The 18,551-nt window shown below is 46.7% G+C and overlaps 1 protein-coding gene and 1 non-coding gene across 4 annotated transcripts in view; both read left to right on the top strand.

Moving 5' to 3' along the window:
- ZFAT (zinc finger and AT-hook domain containing) overlaps positions 1–18,551 on the top strand; it is a 90,120-nt gene that overhangs the window by 630 nt on the left and 70,939 nt on the right. For 2 of the 3 annotated variants that reach the window (XM_056854341.1, XM_056854343.1), the window contains exons 2-4: positions 5,655–5,927; positions 10,891–11,064; positions 16,689–16,842. In XM_056854341.1, coding sequence (XP_056710319.1) covers positions 5,655–5,927; positions 10,891–11,064; positions 16,689–16,842 — 601 coding nt within the window. The remainder of the gene's footprint in view (positions 1–5,654; positions 5,928–10,890; positions 11,065–16,688; positions 16,843–18,551) is intronic. The other variant, XM_056854342.1, reaches the window with a different exon arrangement.
- Positions 7,288–7,424, top strand: LOC130482208 (small nucleolar RNA SNORA55). Its single transcript, XR_008933499.1, has one exon. It is a non-coding gene; the product is annotated as a small nucleolar RNA SNORA55 (small nucleolar RNA).

Genomic DNA, 18,551 nt, shown 5'->3' on the forward strand with positions numbered 1-18,551 from the left:
CTGGATTTGTTTCCCCACTCCTCCACACAAAGCCAGCTGGGTGACCTTGGGCAAGTTACAGCTCTGTTAGAGCTCTCTCAGCCCCACCTACCTCACAGGGTGTCTGTTGTGGGGAGGGGAAGGTGATTGTAAGCCAGTTTGAGTCTCCCTTAAGTGGTAGAGAAAATCGGCATATAAAAGCCAACTCTTCTTCGTTGTCTTCTCCTTCTCCTTCCCCCCTTCTGCAAGGAGAGATTAATGTTCGTGGCTGCTGTTTTGGTTGGGCGAATTATTTGATGCACAGGATGTACAAAAAAACAATTGCCTGCTCAAGATTCGTGTGTTCTTTTTTTTAAAAAAAAGGTTTTTATAACTCATTTTCTCAAACTTAAGGAGTCTCAAAGCGGCTTACAATCACATTCACTTCCTCTCCCCACAACGGCATCTTGTGAGATAGGTGGGGCTGAGAGAGTTCTGAGAGAACTGTTACTGGCCCAAGGCCACTCATCAGGCTTCGTGTGGAGGCGTGGGGAATCGAACCTGGTTCTCCAGATTAGAGTTCGCCGCTCTTAGCCACTGCACCATGCTGGCTCTCTTCTGGTTTGCTTAAAGGTCCTTGATCTATATGCCAACTCTTTCTCGTGCCGGGATGAACTGCAGGGAAGCCATCTCAGATGACACATGGAAAGGGTGTTGTGTACAGTTAAGAATCTTTAAATGAGATCCTGTGATACATCTGTATTGGCCACATGGTCACATGAAGCTCCCAGGGTTTCAGGTGAAGGTCTTTCACATCCCCTAGTACCTCCCCTGTTTTCATTCATTATTCCCAAGACTGCTGCAGTTGAAACAGTGTAGAGCCATGGTTCTCTAGGCAGGGCATCAGCTTGTGTAAGGAGGTCAGGCAGTTGCTAAAGGAGACAGCAGTGGAAGCTTTGAAGGCAGGACATCCTTTGAGTTGTTGTATTGATTGATAGTGCTGGGGACCAATGACCATGTGCCTTTCCTTTTCTGTGTGGAAGGTGTTTGCGTCTTTCCTTCACGGAGTTTAGAATGCTTGAAAAGATCATGTGATTCTCCTTTTCTCTTTTAGCTTCCTCTGTGCGTCTTTGCGTCTCTGCCTCCCTCTGCAGCCATTTTGTGGCTGGCTCCGTCCCTTGCAGAGACCATTTTGTGGTTGCGCCAGCCACCCTTTGTCAGAATTCAAAAGATGCCCACAGGATCAAAAAGGTCGGGCTCTCCTGGCCTAGATCTTTTGGGCATCTCCAAAAAGAATTTATGGGGTTTTTTTTTTAATGGGTTAGTGTATGTTTGTTTTTAAGCACGCCTGAAGTGCCCTTTGGCTGGAGCAAGATGTATTTTCTTCGTTGCTGAGGAACTACAGAGGACCAAACCTCAAACGGAGCTGTAGAGAAGAAACCCTGCTGAGAGTATTGACTTTTTGCTTCTTTGCTGAGCTTCATATCACAAACAACTCCCTGAAAACCTGCTCAGTTTCAAAAGTGGTTTACCACGCAGCACTTGGGGGCTGCCGTTCAAGGCACACAAGCTGCAGACCCCCTCGAGGGTGCGCGTCCTGTCATACGGTCCTCTGGATCTCTTCCAGAGAGTCCTGAACAGTAGCAGTTATTCAGAAAGGACTTATTTATTTACCATTTATTTGCTTCATTTCTACTCCACTTTGCTCTTCAGTGGGGCCCCAAAACTGCGTACATCATTCTCTTCCCCTTTCTTGTCTCCTCCATTTTATCCTCGCAAAAACTCTGTGAGGTAGAATAGGGTGAGAGTATGTCGTAGGGCTGCCAAACCTCCGGTGGGGGCGGGGATCCCTTGCCTGCCGCTGCTGGAAGTAGGGCAAGAGAAAAATTAAAAAGAAAAATAAGGCCACATCTACTTGCAGGAAATTCTTACCATGGAGTTTGGGGAGATTCCTAGAGTTAAAAAGTGAAAAGTCTTAAGAGGTTACTCTAAAGGCAACAAAAATAAAAAATACAGAAAACATTTATTCAGTATTATTCAATATTTTCTGTATTTTCTATTTTTGTTGTCTTTAGCTCAACCTCTTAGATTTTCAGTTGATTCTTGGTTGAGCTTGTTGCCTTTTCCTTTTGTTTGATTCCTAGAGCTACCCAGAAGTGACAAATGGTAGCTCTAGAATCTCTGGAGACTCTATGGTAAGCGTATAATTTTACCATAGAGTTTCTGGTGATTCCTAGAGCTACCCGTTCTGGGTTGCTGTAGGAATCACCAGGAACTCTATGGTAAGAACTTCCTGTAAGTAGATGTACCTTTATTTTTCTTTTTAATTTTTCTCCCAGGATGCTGCCCCCTCCCCACAACCCTCCCGCTGGTTGCCAGTGTGTAATTGGCCCAAGGTCACCCAAAGAGCTTCCATGACAGTGAGGACTTGAACCTGGGTCTTCCAGATCCTACTCTGACACTCTAACCTTTCAGCATGAGCCTTTCTTTTCCTGGCAATTGATCATGAGCTTTTTGCTATTACACTCTCTACATGAAGAAACAGAAATCTTGTGGCACCTTAAATGCTAACCTAACGGATTTATCGTAACACAAGTTTTCATAGGCAGCATGAATGCATCTAACAAAGGGGACTCAAGCCCTCAAAAGCTTATGCTACAAGATCTCTGTGGGCGAAAACACATGGTCGCTTTAGCCTCCTTTATTCTGTTTCAGCCAGGATTTAGCCAGGATCGAACGCACGTTCGGCAAAAACACATACGTTCGATCCTGGCTGAATCCTGGCTGAAACGGGGAATAAAGGAGGCTAAAGTGACCATGCGTTTTCTACCTGTGAGTCTTTAAGGTGCTGCAATACTGTTTATTTATTTATATATATTTACGTTGTTTATACTCTGCTGTTCTCACTTGAACTCAAGGCAGATTACACAGAAGTGAGCTGTGTGGCTCACGAAAGCTCATCCCCTGCCAGAAATGTTGTTAGTCTTGAAGGTGCTACTGGACACTTGCTCTTTTCTACTGCTAGTGACAGACTAACACGGCTACCCATCATGATCTATCTACTGTAGACTGCTGCCAGTGTGGTAATAGGCTCAGGCCGGAGTGTCTGCGCTCACATGAGCACGTGAACACCTCAAGCTGCCTTATACTGAATCAGACCCTTGGTCCATCAAAGTCAGTATTATCTACTCAGACCAGCAGAGGCTCTCCAGGGTCTCAGGTAGAGGTCTTTCACATCACCCACTTGCCTAGTCCCTTTAACTGGAGATGCTGGGGATTGAACTTGGGACCTTCTGCTGGCCAAGCAGATGCTCTACCACTGAACCACAGCCCCTTCCCAAGAATATTATAGCTCTAGAGTAGTGGTTCCTAAACTTTTCGGGCCACCGCCCCCTTGGTTCCACAAACTTAATCTCAGCACCCCCTACCCTATCCAACAACACAGTTGAAGTGGCTCACCTCTAGCACCCCTCTGCTCCCCCCTTGCCTCTTTGTGCCCCACTAGGTAATCCCACCGCCCCCCAGGGGGTGGTACTGCCCACTTTGGGAACCACTGCTCCAGAGTCCACATAGGAGTAACACATGGCACGTTTTCATAGAGGGAACCAATGTTGGCTCAGAGTTTAAAAACAATCAGTAGCTGAGTCTTTCTCAAACTTTTGTGACTAGCTAGGACTGAGAGAGATCACAGTTTAAATTTTCTTTGGAAGACGGCCCACATGTCAGAAAAATACAGCTCCGCAGTCATTTGGCGAGCCGGTTGGCGGAATGTTATCTTGGTATTTGCCAGAAAAACTCTCTTCCGTGATTCATTTAAGATAATAGCTCTCATTTTGTGCAAAGATGGGACTGGGACCATTCATAATTTATAATGGAAAATTAACATCAGTGCTGTTAGAGAGAACCACACAGCAAAGGTTGAATTGCTTAGCTGACGGCGATTATTCTAGATGAAGAGCGCAATGAAGACCACTTCCCTTCATTTCGAAGAACGATATTGGCCCCCCGATGCGCAAAGAATCCAGGCCTCGTGTAATTATAACGCCTTTCTGCGTCCTGTTAGGCTGTTAAGTTTTGATATTATTGCAGGCTTGCAAATAAATTTAAAAAAATAGACTTGTAAAGCTGTCCAGCTTGATCATCTGGAACAAAGTGTTATGTGGCACAGTGTTGGACTAGGATTTGGGACAGCCTTGTGTGCCTGAGCTTGGGGTAAAAAATGCATTAGAAGAAGAAGAGGAGGAAGAAGACGAGTTGGTTTTTATATGCCGACTTTCTTTGCCACTTAAGGAAGAATCAAACTGGCTTACAATCATCTTCCCTTCCCTTCACTCCAACAGACACCCTGTAAGGTAGGTGGGGCTGAAAGAGCTCCAAGAGCTGTGACTAGCCCAAAGAGTTGTTCAACAGTGGAATCGGCTACCTAGGGAGGTGGTGAGCTCCCCCTCACTGGCAGTCTTTAAGCAGAGGCTGGACAAACACTTGTCAGGGATGCTCTAGACTGATCCTGCATTGGAGAAGAAGAAGAGTTAGTTTTTATATGCCGACTTTCTCTACCACTTAAGGGAGACTCAAACCGGCTTACAATCACCTTCCCTTCCCCTCCCCACAACAGGCACCCTGTGAGGTAGGTGGGGCTGAGAGAGCTCTTAACAGAACTGTGACTAGCCCAAGGTCACCCAGCTGGCTTCATGTGTAGGAGTGGGGAAACCAACCCGGCTCACCAGATTATCCTCCGCCGCTCACGTGGAGGAGTGGGGAATCAAACAGATTCTCCAGATCAGACTCCACCACACCAAACCACCGCTCTTAACCACTACACCACACTGAGCAGGGGGTTGGACTAGATGGCCTGTATGGCCCCTTCCAACTCTATGATTCTGTGATTCCTGGGACTGCTGGCAGTCCAGTCTTAGTAAATGTGGTACTATAACACTGGTGAAATTTATGCACAACTTGGCTCAGATGCTCTACCATGAGTAAAAAGCATGGTGGCTGGGACTGGGTGGCTGACTTCCACCGGGAGCAACAAGAACTAGTTTTTTGTCCAGAGTCCCCTTAGAAACAAACGTAAGTTCCAGGGTTGGTAGTGTCAAAGTTCCTTTCATCCCTGTCTGATGAAGAGAGCTTTGACTCTCGAAAGCTTCTACCCCGAAAACCTTGTTTGTCTCTAAGGTGCTACTGGACGTAAATCTAGCTCTTCTACGACAAACCAACATGGCTGCCCTCTGAAGCTATCTTCATGGGGGCAACACGTTTGTGGAATACGTGACAGCCCATGGGGTAATGTCAGGAAATGGGACAAGCCTGCCTAGGGTTGGAACTCCAGGTTGAGAAATACCTGGAGGTTTTGGAGGTGGAACCTGAGGAGGGTGTGTTTTGGCAAGGGGAGGGACTCCAATGGGGTAGAATGCCGTAGAGTCCACCTTCCAAAGTGGCCATTTTCTCCAGGTGAGCTGATCTCTATTGCCTGGAGATCAGTTGTAATAGTGAGAGATCTCCATTCACTACCTGGAGATTGGTAGCCCTAAGCCTGCCCCATCTTCTGGTTCTGCATTCTTATAACGTTAGCCTTCGTTGTGCAGACAGTCTTTTGAGGCAAGGTTCTCTTGGAATGAATTTGTTAGTGTCCTATGTAAAGAACCATGCAAGTCTGATTTTAAACCCTGAAAGCGCCTCTCAACATTTCTTCACAGAGCTTCTCGTAGTGAAGAGGAGAAGAGGTCGGCCCAAAGGATCGACCAAGAAGTTTTATGCTGATGAAGAATCGGTGGAAAGCAGTTACTGCGTTCCAAACGAGGATGCACAACCAGGACCCGAAGGAGGAGGAAGAGGAGAACTGGCAGAGGTCTTACCAGGCAACTTGGAGTGTAGGAAGTGCAACCGGAAGTTCTCTAATTCCCGGCAGCTAAGGAAACACATCTGCATCATGGTTAAACATGAAGACCTTGAAGACGAAGATGATCCAGGTAAGCCATCTCGGCCGTGTGTATTTTGAAGACATGGGATGTGATAACAAAGAAGAGCACATCTAGAGCATGGGTGTGGGGGTGAACTGCACATATAGCTGGAGTTTTATCTTCAGTTTCTGCCACCGCAATTCCCATTTGAAAATATGTATGAATGCTAATGCTGAGTTTTAAGAGGTCGATGCTTGCTTTTTTAAAAAAACGGGACAATGTGTTGTTCGGGAACTGTTGGGACTAACCCTTTACAAGGTGTCATTTGTATTCTTTCTATCTGTCTGTCTATCAGATTTATATCCCTCCCCGACCAAAGTCGATTTCAGGGTGGTTGTGAATTTCCTGCATTGTGCAGGGGGTTGGACTAGATGACCTTGGTGGTTCCTTCCAACTCTATGATTCTATGAATCTATAATTTACAGGCATGATCCAATGCTGTGGATTCTATATCAAGCTGCCTGGCCTCATAACAGGAGCCTTCTTCTGTAACACCTTTTGCATTTTGATTTTTTGTCATTTGTCCACCAGTTTCACCCGTGGCATATGCTCATGCCCCTTGTCATTTCTGAGTGTTCTCGGCTGCGGTAACATTTGCAATATTCTAGCGTAATTGGGTGTAGTAAATGCCTTTTTAAAAATTAGCAGTAGACCGCATGACTGGCATTAGCTGTCCTTGACCCCTCTGCTCATTAAAGCCATTAAACCTGAGCTGGAGACAGTTTCCTTCGTGGAATGCTGGCAGAATTTCCCAGTTGCAATTGCTTTCTTCTTTTGTATGAGAAAGTGGCTTCTCTGCTTGCAGGTGAACAAGAAACTTTGTCTTCTGGGAAGGAATAAAAAAAGCAAACCAATCAATCCCATGCAGGAAATTAATTGTTAGTGCTGCCCCCATGTGTATTTTTAGTACTGGCGTGAAACACAGACTGGGAGGGCACGTCTCCAAAGAGCATCATTCAGGGTTCCAAAGGAGTTATTTCCCTCCCCTGCGAGACGGCCACGTAGTAAAGCCAAGAACACCCTGCACAGATAGCTTCATATAGTTGCATACTGAAGACCTTTGGGATTGCGGGGGATTTGCTGGGTCAACATCGAGCAGTTCGGCCGGGGTAAAAGAGCGACAGGTGAAACGTGCGCAGTGTGATAACCTTTTTGGCGGTATCGCTTCACATATTATTTGCTTGGCTGTAAGGTGACTGACTGGGAACCTTGGTAGATCTTGTTGTCAGAGCAGGACTGTGAGTCTAATCTGTGCCTAAGTGCAGGGGCTAAGCCAGGGGTGTCACAGGCCCGGATATGACATAAATGTCACTTGGTCGGGCCAGGCCATGCCTCGCCAGCCCAGATGGAGAGTGGGGGTGGGTGGTCTGCACCTGAATCTTTCCCATGCCTGGCAGAACAAGTATGGGCATGGGGACATGTGGTGCTACAGCAAAAGCAGAGGATATCCAGACGAGTCACCTTCCTCTCTTGTTGAGGGCTTGTCTCTACACCTCAGCGACATTTGAAAGAAAGAAAAAGTGTGGGGGGGTGGCTGCCTCGGCTGCCTCGCGGGCCGGATAAGAGCTCTCAAGGGGCCGGATCTGGCCTGCGGGCCTTACTACGTTTGACACCCTTGATCTAAGCATTGTTTGGGCTCAGTACAAACTTGTAACATTCTGGATTCTGTTAATTTCATGCACTTTGTGAGTCATGAAAGAGGATAATGTCATAAATGGGATATATCATGGTGTTGGGTTTGCAGCCTGCACCAAGCCCTTCTGCACCCCTTTGAACCTGGTTAAGGATGGGCCAATGTTACAGTTCTGTACTGAGCCTACATTTATTTATTTAATTTATTTATTATTTGGATTTTCATCCTGCCCTCCCTGCCGAAGACCGGGCTCAGGGCAGGTAACAACATGAGAAACCGTGCATACAATGACAAATGATACCAAGGCCAATCCCCACGCCTCATGCTTGGTGGTGGCAGAAAGTGTTGTCGAGTTGCAGCCAACCTATGGCAACCCTGTAGGATTTTCAGGGTAAGAGACGTTCAGAGGTGGTTTGCCATTGCCTGCTTCTGCGTAGGAACCCTGGACTTCCTTAGTGGTCTCCCATCCAAGTCATAACTAGGGTTGACCCTGCTTAGCTTCTGGGATCTCACAAGATCGGGCTAGCCTCAGCCATCCAAGTCAGGGCTCAGAGGACTAATAATAAAGAGAATATATATATATATATATATTTAAGTGCTCTGACAAATAGCAAGCTTAGAGCATGCCAATTAAGGAACCGATAAGCATGCTAGAAATACACCAGGGAGCACCTCCAATTAAGAATGTGCCGCACATGGCAGACGCGCCAATTAGGGCCTCCAAACAGAGAATTTTGATGGCTTGGATAAGCGTGGCTCGAAATGCTGTTGAACATACCGATTTGTATGTCATCGACCGCTGCCTCCCTCATCAGCGAGCCACGAACAGCCTGTAAACGCCGCCTAGGTGCAGACACAGCATTGCATCAAATTACTTCCCGCACGTCAAACTGGGATTTAGATCATATAGATCTGGGTACCAGAGGTCAGTTTGTCAGTTCGCCAAATCAAAGCCCCAGCTGTTCAGACTGGCTGCTCGATGGGCCGTGGCAGAGGAGAGCGGGAGTGAAGACTGTCCATCTCAGTCAGGCCCTTACAAGGAGGCAGACTCCGCCCCTTTCCTGGGCGGGGGGGGGAGTTTATTTGAGATATTCTCTGGACACATGAAGCTGTCGTATACTGAAGCAGACCACTGGTCTCATCTACTCCGACTGGCAAACAAAAGTGGTTTGCCATTGCCTGCCTCTTGGGTAGTTGGGGGGGGGCAGTGTTTCAGGAGAAAAATTTAAAAAGAAACATAAGGCCTCATCTACTTACAAGACGTACCTTAGAGTTCTTGGTAATTCCTAGAGCTACCTAAAAGTGAAAGGATAGCTCTAGGAATTGCTGCAAACTCTATGATAAAATGCTAGGAAAAGTTGAGGGCAGCAGGAAAAGAGGAAGACCCAACAAGAGATGGATTGACTCAATAAAGGAAGCCACAGCCTTCAGTTTGCAAGATCTGAGCAAGGCTGTCAATGATAGGGCATTTTGGAAGACTTTCATTCATAGGGTCGCCATGAGTCGGAAGCGACTTTACAGCACTTAACACACACACTGATAAAACTGGACATTCTTACCATAGTGTGTATGGTAATTCTTAGAGCTATCTTTTTCACTTCCTCGCAGCTCTAGGAGTCGCCAGGAACTCTATAGTAAGAACTTCTTGTAACTAGATGAGGCCATTGTCGCTTCCAGCAGCGTCTGGGAACAAGACCTAGGGCTGGGAGATTTCCTCTCCCACCAGGAGCTTGGCAGCCCTAGCTTGCTTACAAGCAGGCCAGTCATAGGGGGGAAAGGGGAACTTGTCTGGGGGCAGATAGGTCAGATATCATTTTTTTCTCTTTTATTAAAACTTTATTTTAAAAAGGCAGCTCATTGATGAATTTTGTATTATTGCCTTGGCCTGGCCAAAATAGCTGCCTCTCCTTTTGTGACTGCTTATCTTCCTCCCCAATCATAGGAGGATTTAGCTCCCTGCCTTCCTCATTCTCCCAGCTCATTTCTGCAGCTCTGACTGTTTCCCCCTTTATTAATGTGTCATTTAAAAAATTACAGCTTGGAAATGAATAGACATAAAAGACATTTTCAGTGACCGTCAGTGACATAATTGGCAGAAATTGCTTTTTTTCCCTTTCCCCATTATCGTTTGCTGACCCATCCTTGAATTTGAAAAGTTAATGAACATTGACCACTCATCCTTAAAACTGCTTGCGGGACAAATTTGGTCCAGCCTGACTGCCGAGCAGAAAAGCAAAAGGAGAGGGCAAGGAGGATGTCTGTCTGGGAGTGGGGATCAGAAGTGGCCAAGCAATCAAATGATCAGCTTGATAATGTCCGTACCCTCCCCAGATCCTTTCAATTTGCCGTACCTACCAAGCTGTCTTAGGCAGCGTTAGGCTGCTAGAGTTCTATGGGCTTAAAAGGGCTTGAGTCTGCTCAAGACGGGTCCTTTTCTTCTGAGCCACCTTATTTCCCGTTCTAGCTCACAAAAGGTTATGTTTAGATAAAACCGTTCTCCTCTTTAAGGAGCTAGAAGACCCCTGGAGTAGTTCTGCTTTCTGGTTAGCTGTCTTGAGTTGCAGAGGAAGGAGATCTCCCTCCGTTCATGTATTGGAATAGTGATCCCTGATGGTGTGGGCTTGCCGCCGAATATGGCAGGAGTTCTCTGGATTCACTTCCATCACCCCCTCCACCTTCCTGTTTCTATTCACAGCAGCCCTCACTTGCATCTTAGTAGTTATTACTCTTTTTACTGGCTGGAGAGCCAGCGTGGTGTAGTGGTTCGGAGCGGCGGATTCTAATCCGGTGAACCGGGTTGGTTTCCCCACTCCTCCGCATGAGCGGTGGACTCTAATCTGGTGCAATGGCTTGGTCTCCCCATTCCTACACATGAAGCCTGCTGGGTCACCTTGGGCTAGTCATGGAGCTCTCTCAGCCTCACCTACCTCACAAGGTGTCTGTTGTGGGGAGGGGAAGGCGATTGTAAGCCATTTTGAGTGCCTTAAAAGGTAGAGGAAATTGGGGTATAAAAACCACCTCTTCTTCCTTCTTCTTCAACTTCAAATAGCATTTCCTGATTTCACAGACAGTATTCTGCTGAGTTGCATGTGGTACATCGACCCCCTTGTTCTCCTGTAGTGTTTCCTGTGTCACAGAATATTTTTTTCTCCAATCTCCTAATTTTGCATTAGCAACATTTCTGCTCTTTTTTCTTCTTCTTTTTTCCCCACAAGCTGCTTTCCTTCTCAAGGACAGAACCGTACGGTTTGCCAAGCTACTGATGGCGTCGGCTGCTGTATAAAAGGGAAAATGCACATTATCCTCCTTTTATGTTCTTTTTTGATGTTTGCTCTTTAGGTAATGATTCTGACGTTGACCTTGACAGGCGGGAAGACGAGCGAGAAAAAGCATCCAAGAGGCCACGGCTACAGAGAACGGAGAAGAGCCTTTTGGCAAAGGAAGCAGACCAGGTCGCGGGAACGAAAAACCCCATTATAAGCGTGGTTTTGACAGCCCACGAAGCTATTCCAGGTAACCGTAATGGGATAGAGCCAGGGAAATTTTATTTCAGAGAGTAAATTGAGTCAAATGAACACCTCCAAAAGTTTTCTATCGTTTCCAGATCTCGTTCTCCCCTGTGCCTTGGCATGAGCATTTTGCTCTTGTGTATATCCACAGGGTGGTAGTGGAAAGTGCCGTGAGGTTGCAGCTGACTTACGGCCGACCCCGTAGAGTTTTACAGGCAAGAGATGAGCAGAGATGGTTTTGCCATTGTGAGAGCCAGCGTGGTGTAGTGGTTAAGAGAGGTGGACACTAATCTGGGGAACTGGGATTGATTCCCCACTCCTCCACATGAGCAGCGGGCTCTAATCTAGTGAACCGGGTTGGTTTCCCCACTCCTCCACTTGAAGCCTGCTGGGTGACTTTGGACTAGTCACTGTTCTCTGTGAACTTTCTCACCCTCACCTACCTCGCAGGGTGTCTGTTGTTGGGAGGGGAAGGGAAGATGATTGTAAGCTGGTTTGATTCTTCCTTAAGTGGTAGAGAAAGTCAGCATATAAAAACCAACTCTTCTTCTTCTTCTTTGTGTTCAGTGCCTGCCTCTGCATAGCAACCCTGGACTTCCTTAGTGGTCTCCCATCCCAGTATTAACCAGGGCCATCTGTGCTTAGCCTCTGAGATCTGACAAGATCCGGCTAGCCTCAGCCATCCAGATCAGGGGATAATCAGGACATTTCACAATCTGCTTTGCTGAGACCAAACTTCTAATTGCATAAACTGACTTTGAGCACCAAAGAGAAGATGCAGAATCTAGAGAGTTTCCAGCTTCCTGTTTCTAGAAAACAGGAGATGAAAATTTTAAGCGTGTGAGAAAAATGGATTTTATACTGCAGAATTCCATCATATTTGGAATTTATTAGGAGTTCGACATGAGAATCCATAAAGATTAAACAGTCTTGCAAAGGTTGCATTATTGTGCCCTTGCCTAAATATTCGAGCTGGGAAATCTTGTAAAGAAGCAGAAGCCACGGTCCAAGATGGCAAAACAGAATCAATGAGGTGGAAGGGGCCATCCAGGCCATCCAGTCCAACCCCCTGCTCAATGCAGGATCAGCCTAGAGCATCCCTGGCAAGTGTTTGTCCAGCCTCTGCTTAAAGACTGCAAATGAGGGGGAGCTCACCACCTCCCTAGGTGGCTGATTCCACTGTTGAACAACTCTTTCTGTAATAAAATTTCTTCATAATGCCCAGCTGGTACCTTTCCGCCTGCAATTTAAAGCCATTATTGCGAGTCCTGTCCTCTGCTGCCAACAGGAACAGCTCCCTGCCCTCCTCTAAGCGACAGCCCTTCAAATACTTCAAGAGAGCAATCATGTCCCTCCTCAACCTCCTCTTCTCCAGACTGAACATTCCCAACTCCCTCATCCTTTCCTCATAAGGCTTGGTCTCCAGGCCCCTGATCATTCTCGTCGCTCTCCTCTGCACCCACTCCTCTGCTTCCACCTTTTCATAAAAACTGGCCCAAAGGTGTTAGACTGTGACATGCATTTGCATGTCTGTCATTTCTGATCTGCTGTAAATTAAAAATAATATGCATTCATCTTTCGCCAAACTGGCATGGCCCCAATCCAAGGATCCCTTGTAGCTGCTTTGGTGCACACACACGCACAGAAGCACAGCTTCCTTGGGGCTCTTAATTTGAAGCATTACGGATCAGGACAGCTAATTCCAACAGAAATGGCGATGGCTCAGTTTTGTGGATTAAACTCTGCTTTCCCACATCAGCCGAAGCTGTCAATTCACCACCTCCCGTAAGCATTACATTTGGTTTAATAAAAAGCCAAGGCGTGTATCTGCCTTCATTGCACTGGGAAATTAGACGCAACCAAATCTGCTGCAAAGAAATTGGCTGCGGTCCCGCAGCACTACAAACAATGAGAATACAATGATAAACAGTGGAAAAGGATGGCCTTGAACCAGTCACCAAATGGCACAGAATAAAAAGCATATTGAATAGTCGATATGAAACTTTTGCAAGGATATAGCTAAAATAATAACCACAGAGAGTGCTGTCTGTACAGGACGCCCCACTCATTACCCTGGAAGAAAAAACTACTAATAGTGAAGATTTTGCCCTCTCTGTTCCTCTTATTGATAAAAAGCATGCATAGCATCTTCTGTGAGTGTTCTGTTACAGAACATCTGGGGGGGGGGGAAATAAAGGGACATTTGTGAAGTTCGTTCTGCTGAGCTGAAAGTTTGCCACTGTGCATTAAGGTTTAGTAAAAAAACCTGCCTCTTTTTCTTTTTAAATAAAAAAAAAAGTGAAACTGCTTTTCTATTCAACTTACCAATGAACTAGTGTCACGAAAGGGAGGGAAATACACCATATAGGCCAATGGCAAACTGCAATAAAGTTTTTTCTCTACACCTGGTAAAACCTTTAGGGCAGGGGTGTCAAACGTACGGCCCCTTGAGAGCTCTTATCCGGCCCCCGCGAGCCAGCTGAGGCAGCCACACAAACACACCCCACTCCTGATCTGGGCTGGCGAGGCATGGCCCGGCCTGACCAAGTGACATTTATGTCATATTTAGCCCTCATAACAAATGGGTTTGACACCCCCCTTGCTTTAGTGAAAAGGAGTTACTTAAGAAATGTCTTTATGGGGTGTTGTGGGATGGAGTGGGGATGAAGAAGAAGAGGAGGAGAAGTTGGTTTTTATATGCCGACTTTCTCTACCACTTAAGGAAGAATCAAACCAGCTTACAATCACCTTCCCTTCCCCTCCCCACAACAGACACCCTGTGAGGTAGGTGGGGCTGAGAGAACCATGACTAGCCTAAGGTCACAGCTGGCTTCATGTGAGCTTGGCCTTGGCTGGGGAGGGTGGCTTATAAATTTAACAAAAAAATAAATAAATGTGTTGGAGTGGGGAAACAAATCCAGTTCACCAGATTAACGTCTGCCACTTATGTGGAGGAGCGGGTAATCAAACCCAGTTCTCCAGATCAGAGTCCACCGCTCCAAACAACCGCTCTTAACCTCTACACCACGCTGGCTCGCCTGGTGGCCCTGAACCTGTCACCAAACAGCACCAAATAAAAGCATATTGAATAGTCAATGAAACTTTTGCAAGTATATAGCTAAAATAATAACAACAGAGAGTGCTGTTTGTGGCCTATGGGCTCCAGATACATTTAAAAAAGCAGATGTGGGTGAGAGAGACAGATGCTGGTCAAAGGGCTGCTGCATCTGGGCTGGAGATGTGGGGGTAGAGCCTGGGGAGGGACCTCGGCAGAGTCTAGTGCCATAGAGCCCACCTTCCAGAGCAGCCACTTCCTCCTGGGGTACTGATCTCTATAGTTTGGAGATCCGTTGTAATTCCAGGAGATGTCCAGGCCCCACCTGGGGGCTGGCAACCCTAGCTGGCCACTGTGCACTTGCTCTATGGGACATACAACAAGGCTTGCAAAAGCTAAGGCCCAGGTTACTCCTAGCTCCTGTTTCCACTGACTTGGAATACAGGACATCAAACCAACAGCTGGAGATTCAAGGTCGCACATAGATGAGGGTGGGGAGGGAGAGAATGTTCCTTTTTCTCCCTTCCTTTGATCTGGTTTCAAAGACCTATGGGTGTCACCAAGGACTGCGGGAAGAAGCCGTTGCCGCACCAGGAGGCAACATCAAAAGAAGGCCTCGGCCTCTGTGCCCTGGCTGTCGGCCCTCCATAGCAACATGGATGCTGGATTAGACGGACCACTGGTCTGAACCAGCAGGGCTCTTCTGATGTCCACCAAGCTTTGCCCCTCTCTCGCTTCCAGGACCCTCAAATCCTTTTATTATTTATTTACTGCTTCTGTCGCTGCTTCTTTCCCCTCCTGGGCCTGGCCTTCTCTTCTGCCTTCGGATTAAAGTTCCTGAAGGAGGACCTTGAGCGTGACTAAAGCATCACCATGCAACATCCATACTGATCATTGAATCATGGGGCCCTATAGAGTTAACGTCAGTGAGCACAAGCAGGCGCACTTTGGCAGATGTTCATGCCGCTTCTTCCAGGATAACCCCAGAGGAGGTCCTGAGTTCTTTGGACGGATGGCCGGATTCAAATGTGATTCAAATGTGATCTTTTGTAGGTGTTGCAAGGATTGTAAATGCAAGATTTTGAACACCGAAAGCCCTAGGCAAATACATCTTATTATTGTTGTTGTTATGGGTAGATTGTTTCTGAGGTAGGTTTCCACCCAGCCACGCTTACCTCTGGTGTCAGAGTCCATTAGGGCATGGGCTTAAGAAGACCTTGAGGTGTTTTCAGGGGAGAATCTGCAGATGGAGGCAGGATTAAGTGTGCCCTCTGCAAATGCTTTCCTGGACCCTTCATTAGAAGAAGAAGAAGAGTTGGTTTTTATATTAGAAATAGAATCAAGCATTAATATTTGTTACTTATGTTTTTTATGCATCTATAATGATTTAGAACAATTTCATTAAATTCAGCATCTGTATGTTTTGCCACTTATATTGAAAATTATATTTTCTGCTGCTATTACGTTATATAACAATTTCAAATGATTAAATATCTATATATCCTATATCCTAGCCTATGAATTCTGAATGAAAGGAATTTGTAGATCAGATCTTCCCTCTGCGGCCTGCCCTTCTCCCCTTAAAAATGTGCTTCTATCTTCAGGAACAAAGCAGGATGCAGAATGAGGAGCGGCAACAAATGTGGAAGAACTGGCAGAAATTGCCCCCCCCTTTTTTGCCAGTCTCTCCTTAACCTGCCACCCCTCACACTTTTGGTGGGCATTGGAAGCCGCAGGGAGAAAAGAAGGGGAAGAGATCCATTGCAGTTCATAGGGTATTTACTCACAAGTAATAGTAGAACACCCTGACCTGGATAGCCTCAGGCTATCAGGCTAGCCTGATCTTGTCAGTTCTCAGAAGTTAAGCAGAGCTAGTATTTGGAGGGGCCGTGGCTTTGTGGCAGAGCATCTGCTTGGCATGCAGAAGGCCCCAGGTTCAATCCCTGGCATCTCCCGTTAAAGGGAGCAGGCATGTAAGTGATGTGAAAGACTCCTGCCTGAGACCCTAGAGAGCCTCTGCCGGTCTGAGTAGACAATACTGACTTTGATGGACCAAGAGTCTGATTCAGTCTAAGGCAGCTTCATGTGTTCATGTGTGTTCATGAATGGGAGACCTCCAAGGAATACCAGGGGCTTGACACAGAGACAGGAGATGCCAAACCACCTCTGAATGTCTCTTGCTTTGAAACTCCTACAGTGGGGGTGTCAAACATAAGGCCCGGGGCCTAGTCCCTTGGGAGCTCTTATCTGGCCTGCAAGCCAGCTGAGGCAGCCACCCTCTCCACTCTCCATCTGGGCTGGCGAGGCATGGCCTGGCCCGACCAAGTGACATTTATGTCATATCCTGCCCTTGTAACAATTGAGTTCAATGCCCCTGTCCTACAGGGTCGCCAGAATCTGTTACTTGATGGCAAAAAACAATACCCACCCCCAAAAAACCAGTAGAACAAACCACTATAGTTCAATTGCATGTATTATTCTACCCTTAGTCAACCAACATTCCCAACAGCCAAGAGGGCATATGCATTATTAACCATTTTTTAAAATAGTTTTTGTGTGTGTTCTTCTCGTAGGAGCTACAAAGATTGTCCCAGTTGAGGCTGCTTCTCCAGAAACTGAACCAGCAGCCAATCTGGAGACATCCACTTCCGACTCAACGCAGCGAAGAGGGTATCAGGAATATGCCATTCAACAAACCCCCTATGAGCAACCGATGAAATCCAGCAGGTAACAAGAGTTTTGTTTTTGTCTTTTAAATAAATTCCATTTCAATCCATACAACCGAAAACAGCTGAAGCAAATCAGGCAGTAGAAAACTGGTTTTCAGAATATGTTCTGATGCTTACTCCGGTATGCGAAGGGTTTGGGTCATTTTAGTGTGTGTTAGGCATCTTTTACCAACCACATTTCAGTGGACTTTATTGTTTCCTTAGAGAGGCCGGACATGAGCCCCGTGGCGCAGAGTGGTAAGCTGCAGTACTGCAATCCAAGCTCTGCTCACGACCTGAGTTCGATCCCAACGGAAGTTGGTTTCAGGTAGCTGGCTCAAGGTTGACTCAGCCTTCCATCCTTCCGAGGTCGGTAAAATGAGTACCCAGCTTGCTGGGGGTAAAGGGAAGATGACTGGGGAAGGCACTGGCAAACCACCCTGTAAACAAAGTCTGCCTTGGAAACGTCAGGATGTGACGTCACCCCATAGGTCAGGATTGACCCGGTGCTAGCATGGGGAACCTTTACCTTTACCTTAGAGAGGCCGGACAACAATTAATTAATTAATATTTATATCCTGCTCCTCCCCTACTATAGTGGGGCTCGGGGCGGGTAACACCAAATCAAACACATTTTAAAACAGAAACAATTAAAATAGATTAAAATCCATGAAATACAAATAAGATGGTGCCCTTAATTCCCAGCAGAACTGACTCCTGAGAATAACAAACCCTCCCCCCCCCCACAAACACAAAGTAAGTGAGGAGGGGGACCAAAGGGAGCATATATAAGCACCAGGATTATCATCTTCTGGAATATTGCTCAAGGATCTGTTTTCAAAACTAGCTGATAAGCCATATTGGGGGGAGGGGTTGAGTCCTTGTTGCATAATTTTTCCAAATGACTGGCATGGTTGAGATGGTCCATTCTAAGTGCTGTATCCAGTAGGGAGGGGCTGTGGCTCAACAGTAGAGCATCTGCTTGGCATGCAGAAGGTTCCAGGTTCAATCCCTGACATCTCCTGATAAAAGGATCAGGTGGTAGGCAATGTGAAAGGCCTCTACCTGAGACCCTCGAAAGCTGCTGCCAGTCTAATAGACAGTAGAAGAAGAGTTGTTTTTTCTATGCCGACTTGCTGTACCACTTAAGGAAGAATCACAAGGGCTTACAATCACCCTTCCCTTCCCCTCCCCACAACAGACACCCTGTGAGGTAGGTGGGGCTAAGAGAGTGTGACTAGCCCAAGGTCACCCTACTGGCTTCATGTGGAGGAGTGGGGAAACCAACCCAGTTCACCAGATTAGAGTCCACCGCTCCAAACCACCACTCTTAACCACCACTCTTAACTACTGCAGCACGCTGGCCAACCCAGTTCACCAGATCAGAGTCCACTGCTCCAAACCACCACTCACAACCACTACAGCATGGTGGCTTTCAGTACTGACCTTGACAGGCCAAGGGTCTGATTGAGTATAAGGCAGCTTCACATGTGTGTGATTTAGCCTGCAGGCAGAGGATCAGAAGGAAGCGAGCAGGAGGAAGGAAGTTTAAGGCAAGAGGGGAAGGGAGCAAGCCCATCTTCATCCAGTGGCATCAGCAGAGTGCTCAGAACTGGGGTTTAGCTGACCCAGGAAGGATCATGTACGATTTCCAGCCAATCATGAGTGACAGGGCCTAGAAAATGCCTGGTTTTAACCATTTCTTTGGTCCTTGGTGTATCTGGTACT

This window comes from Euleptes europaea, chromosome 8, assembly GCF_029931775.1.
Source record: "Euleptes europaea isolate rEulEur1 chromosome 8, rEulEur1.hap1, whole genome shotgun sequence".
Classification (NCBI taxonomy): Eukaryota; Metazoa; Chordata; class Lepidosauria; order Squamata; family Sphaerodactylidae; genus Euleptes; species Euleptes europaea.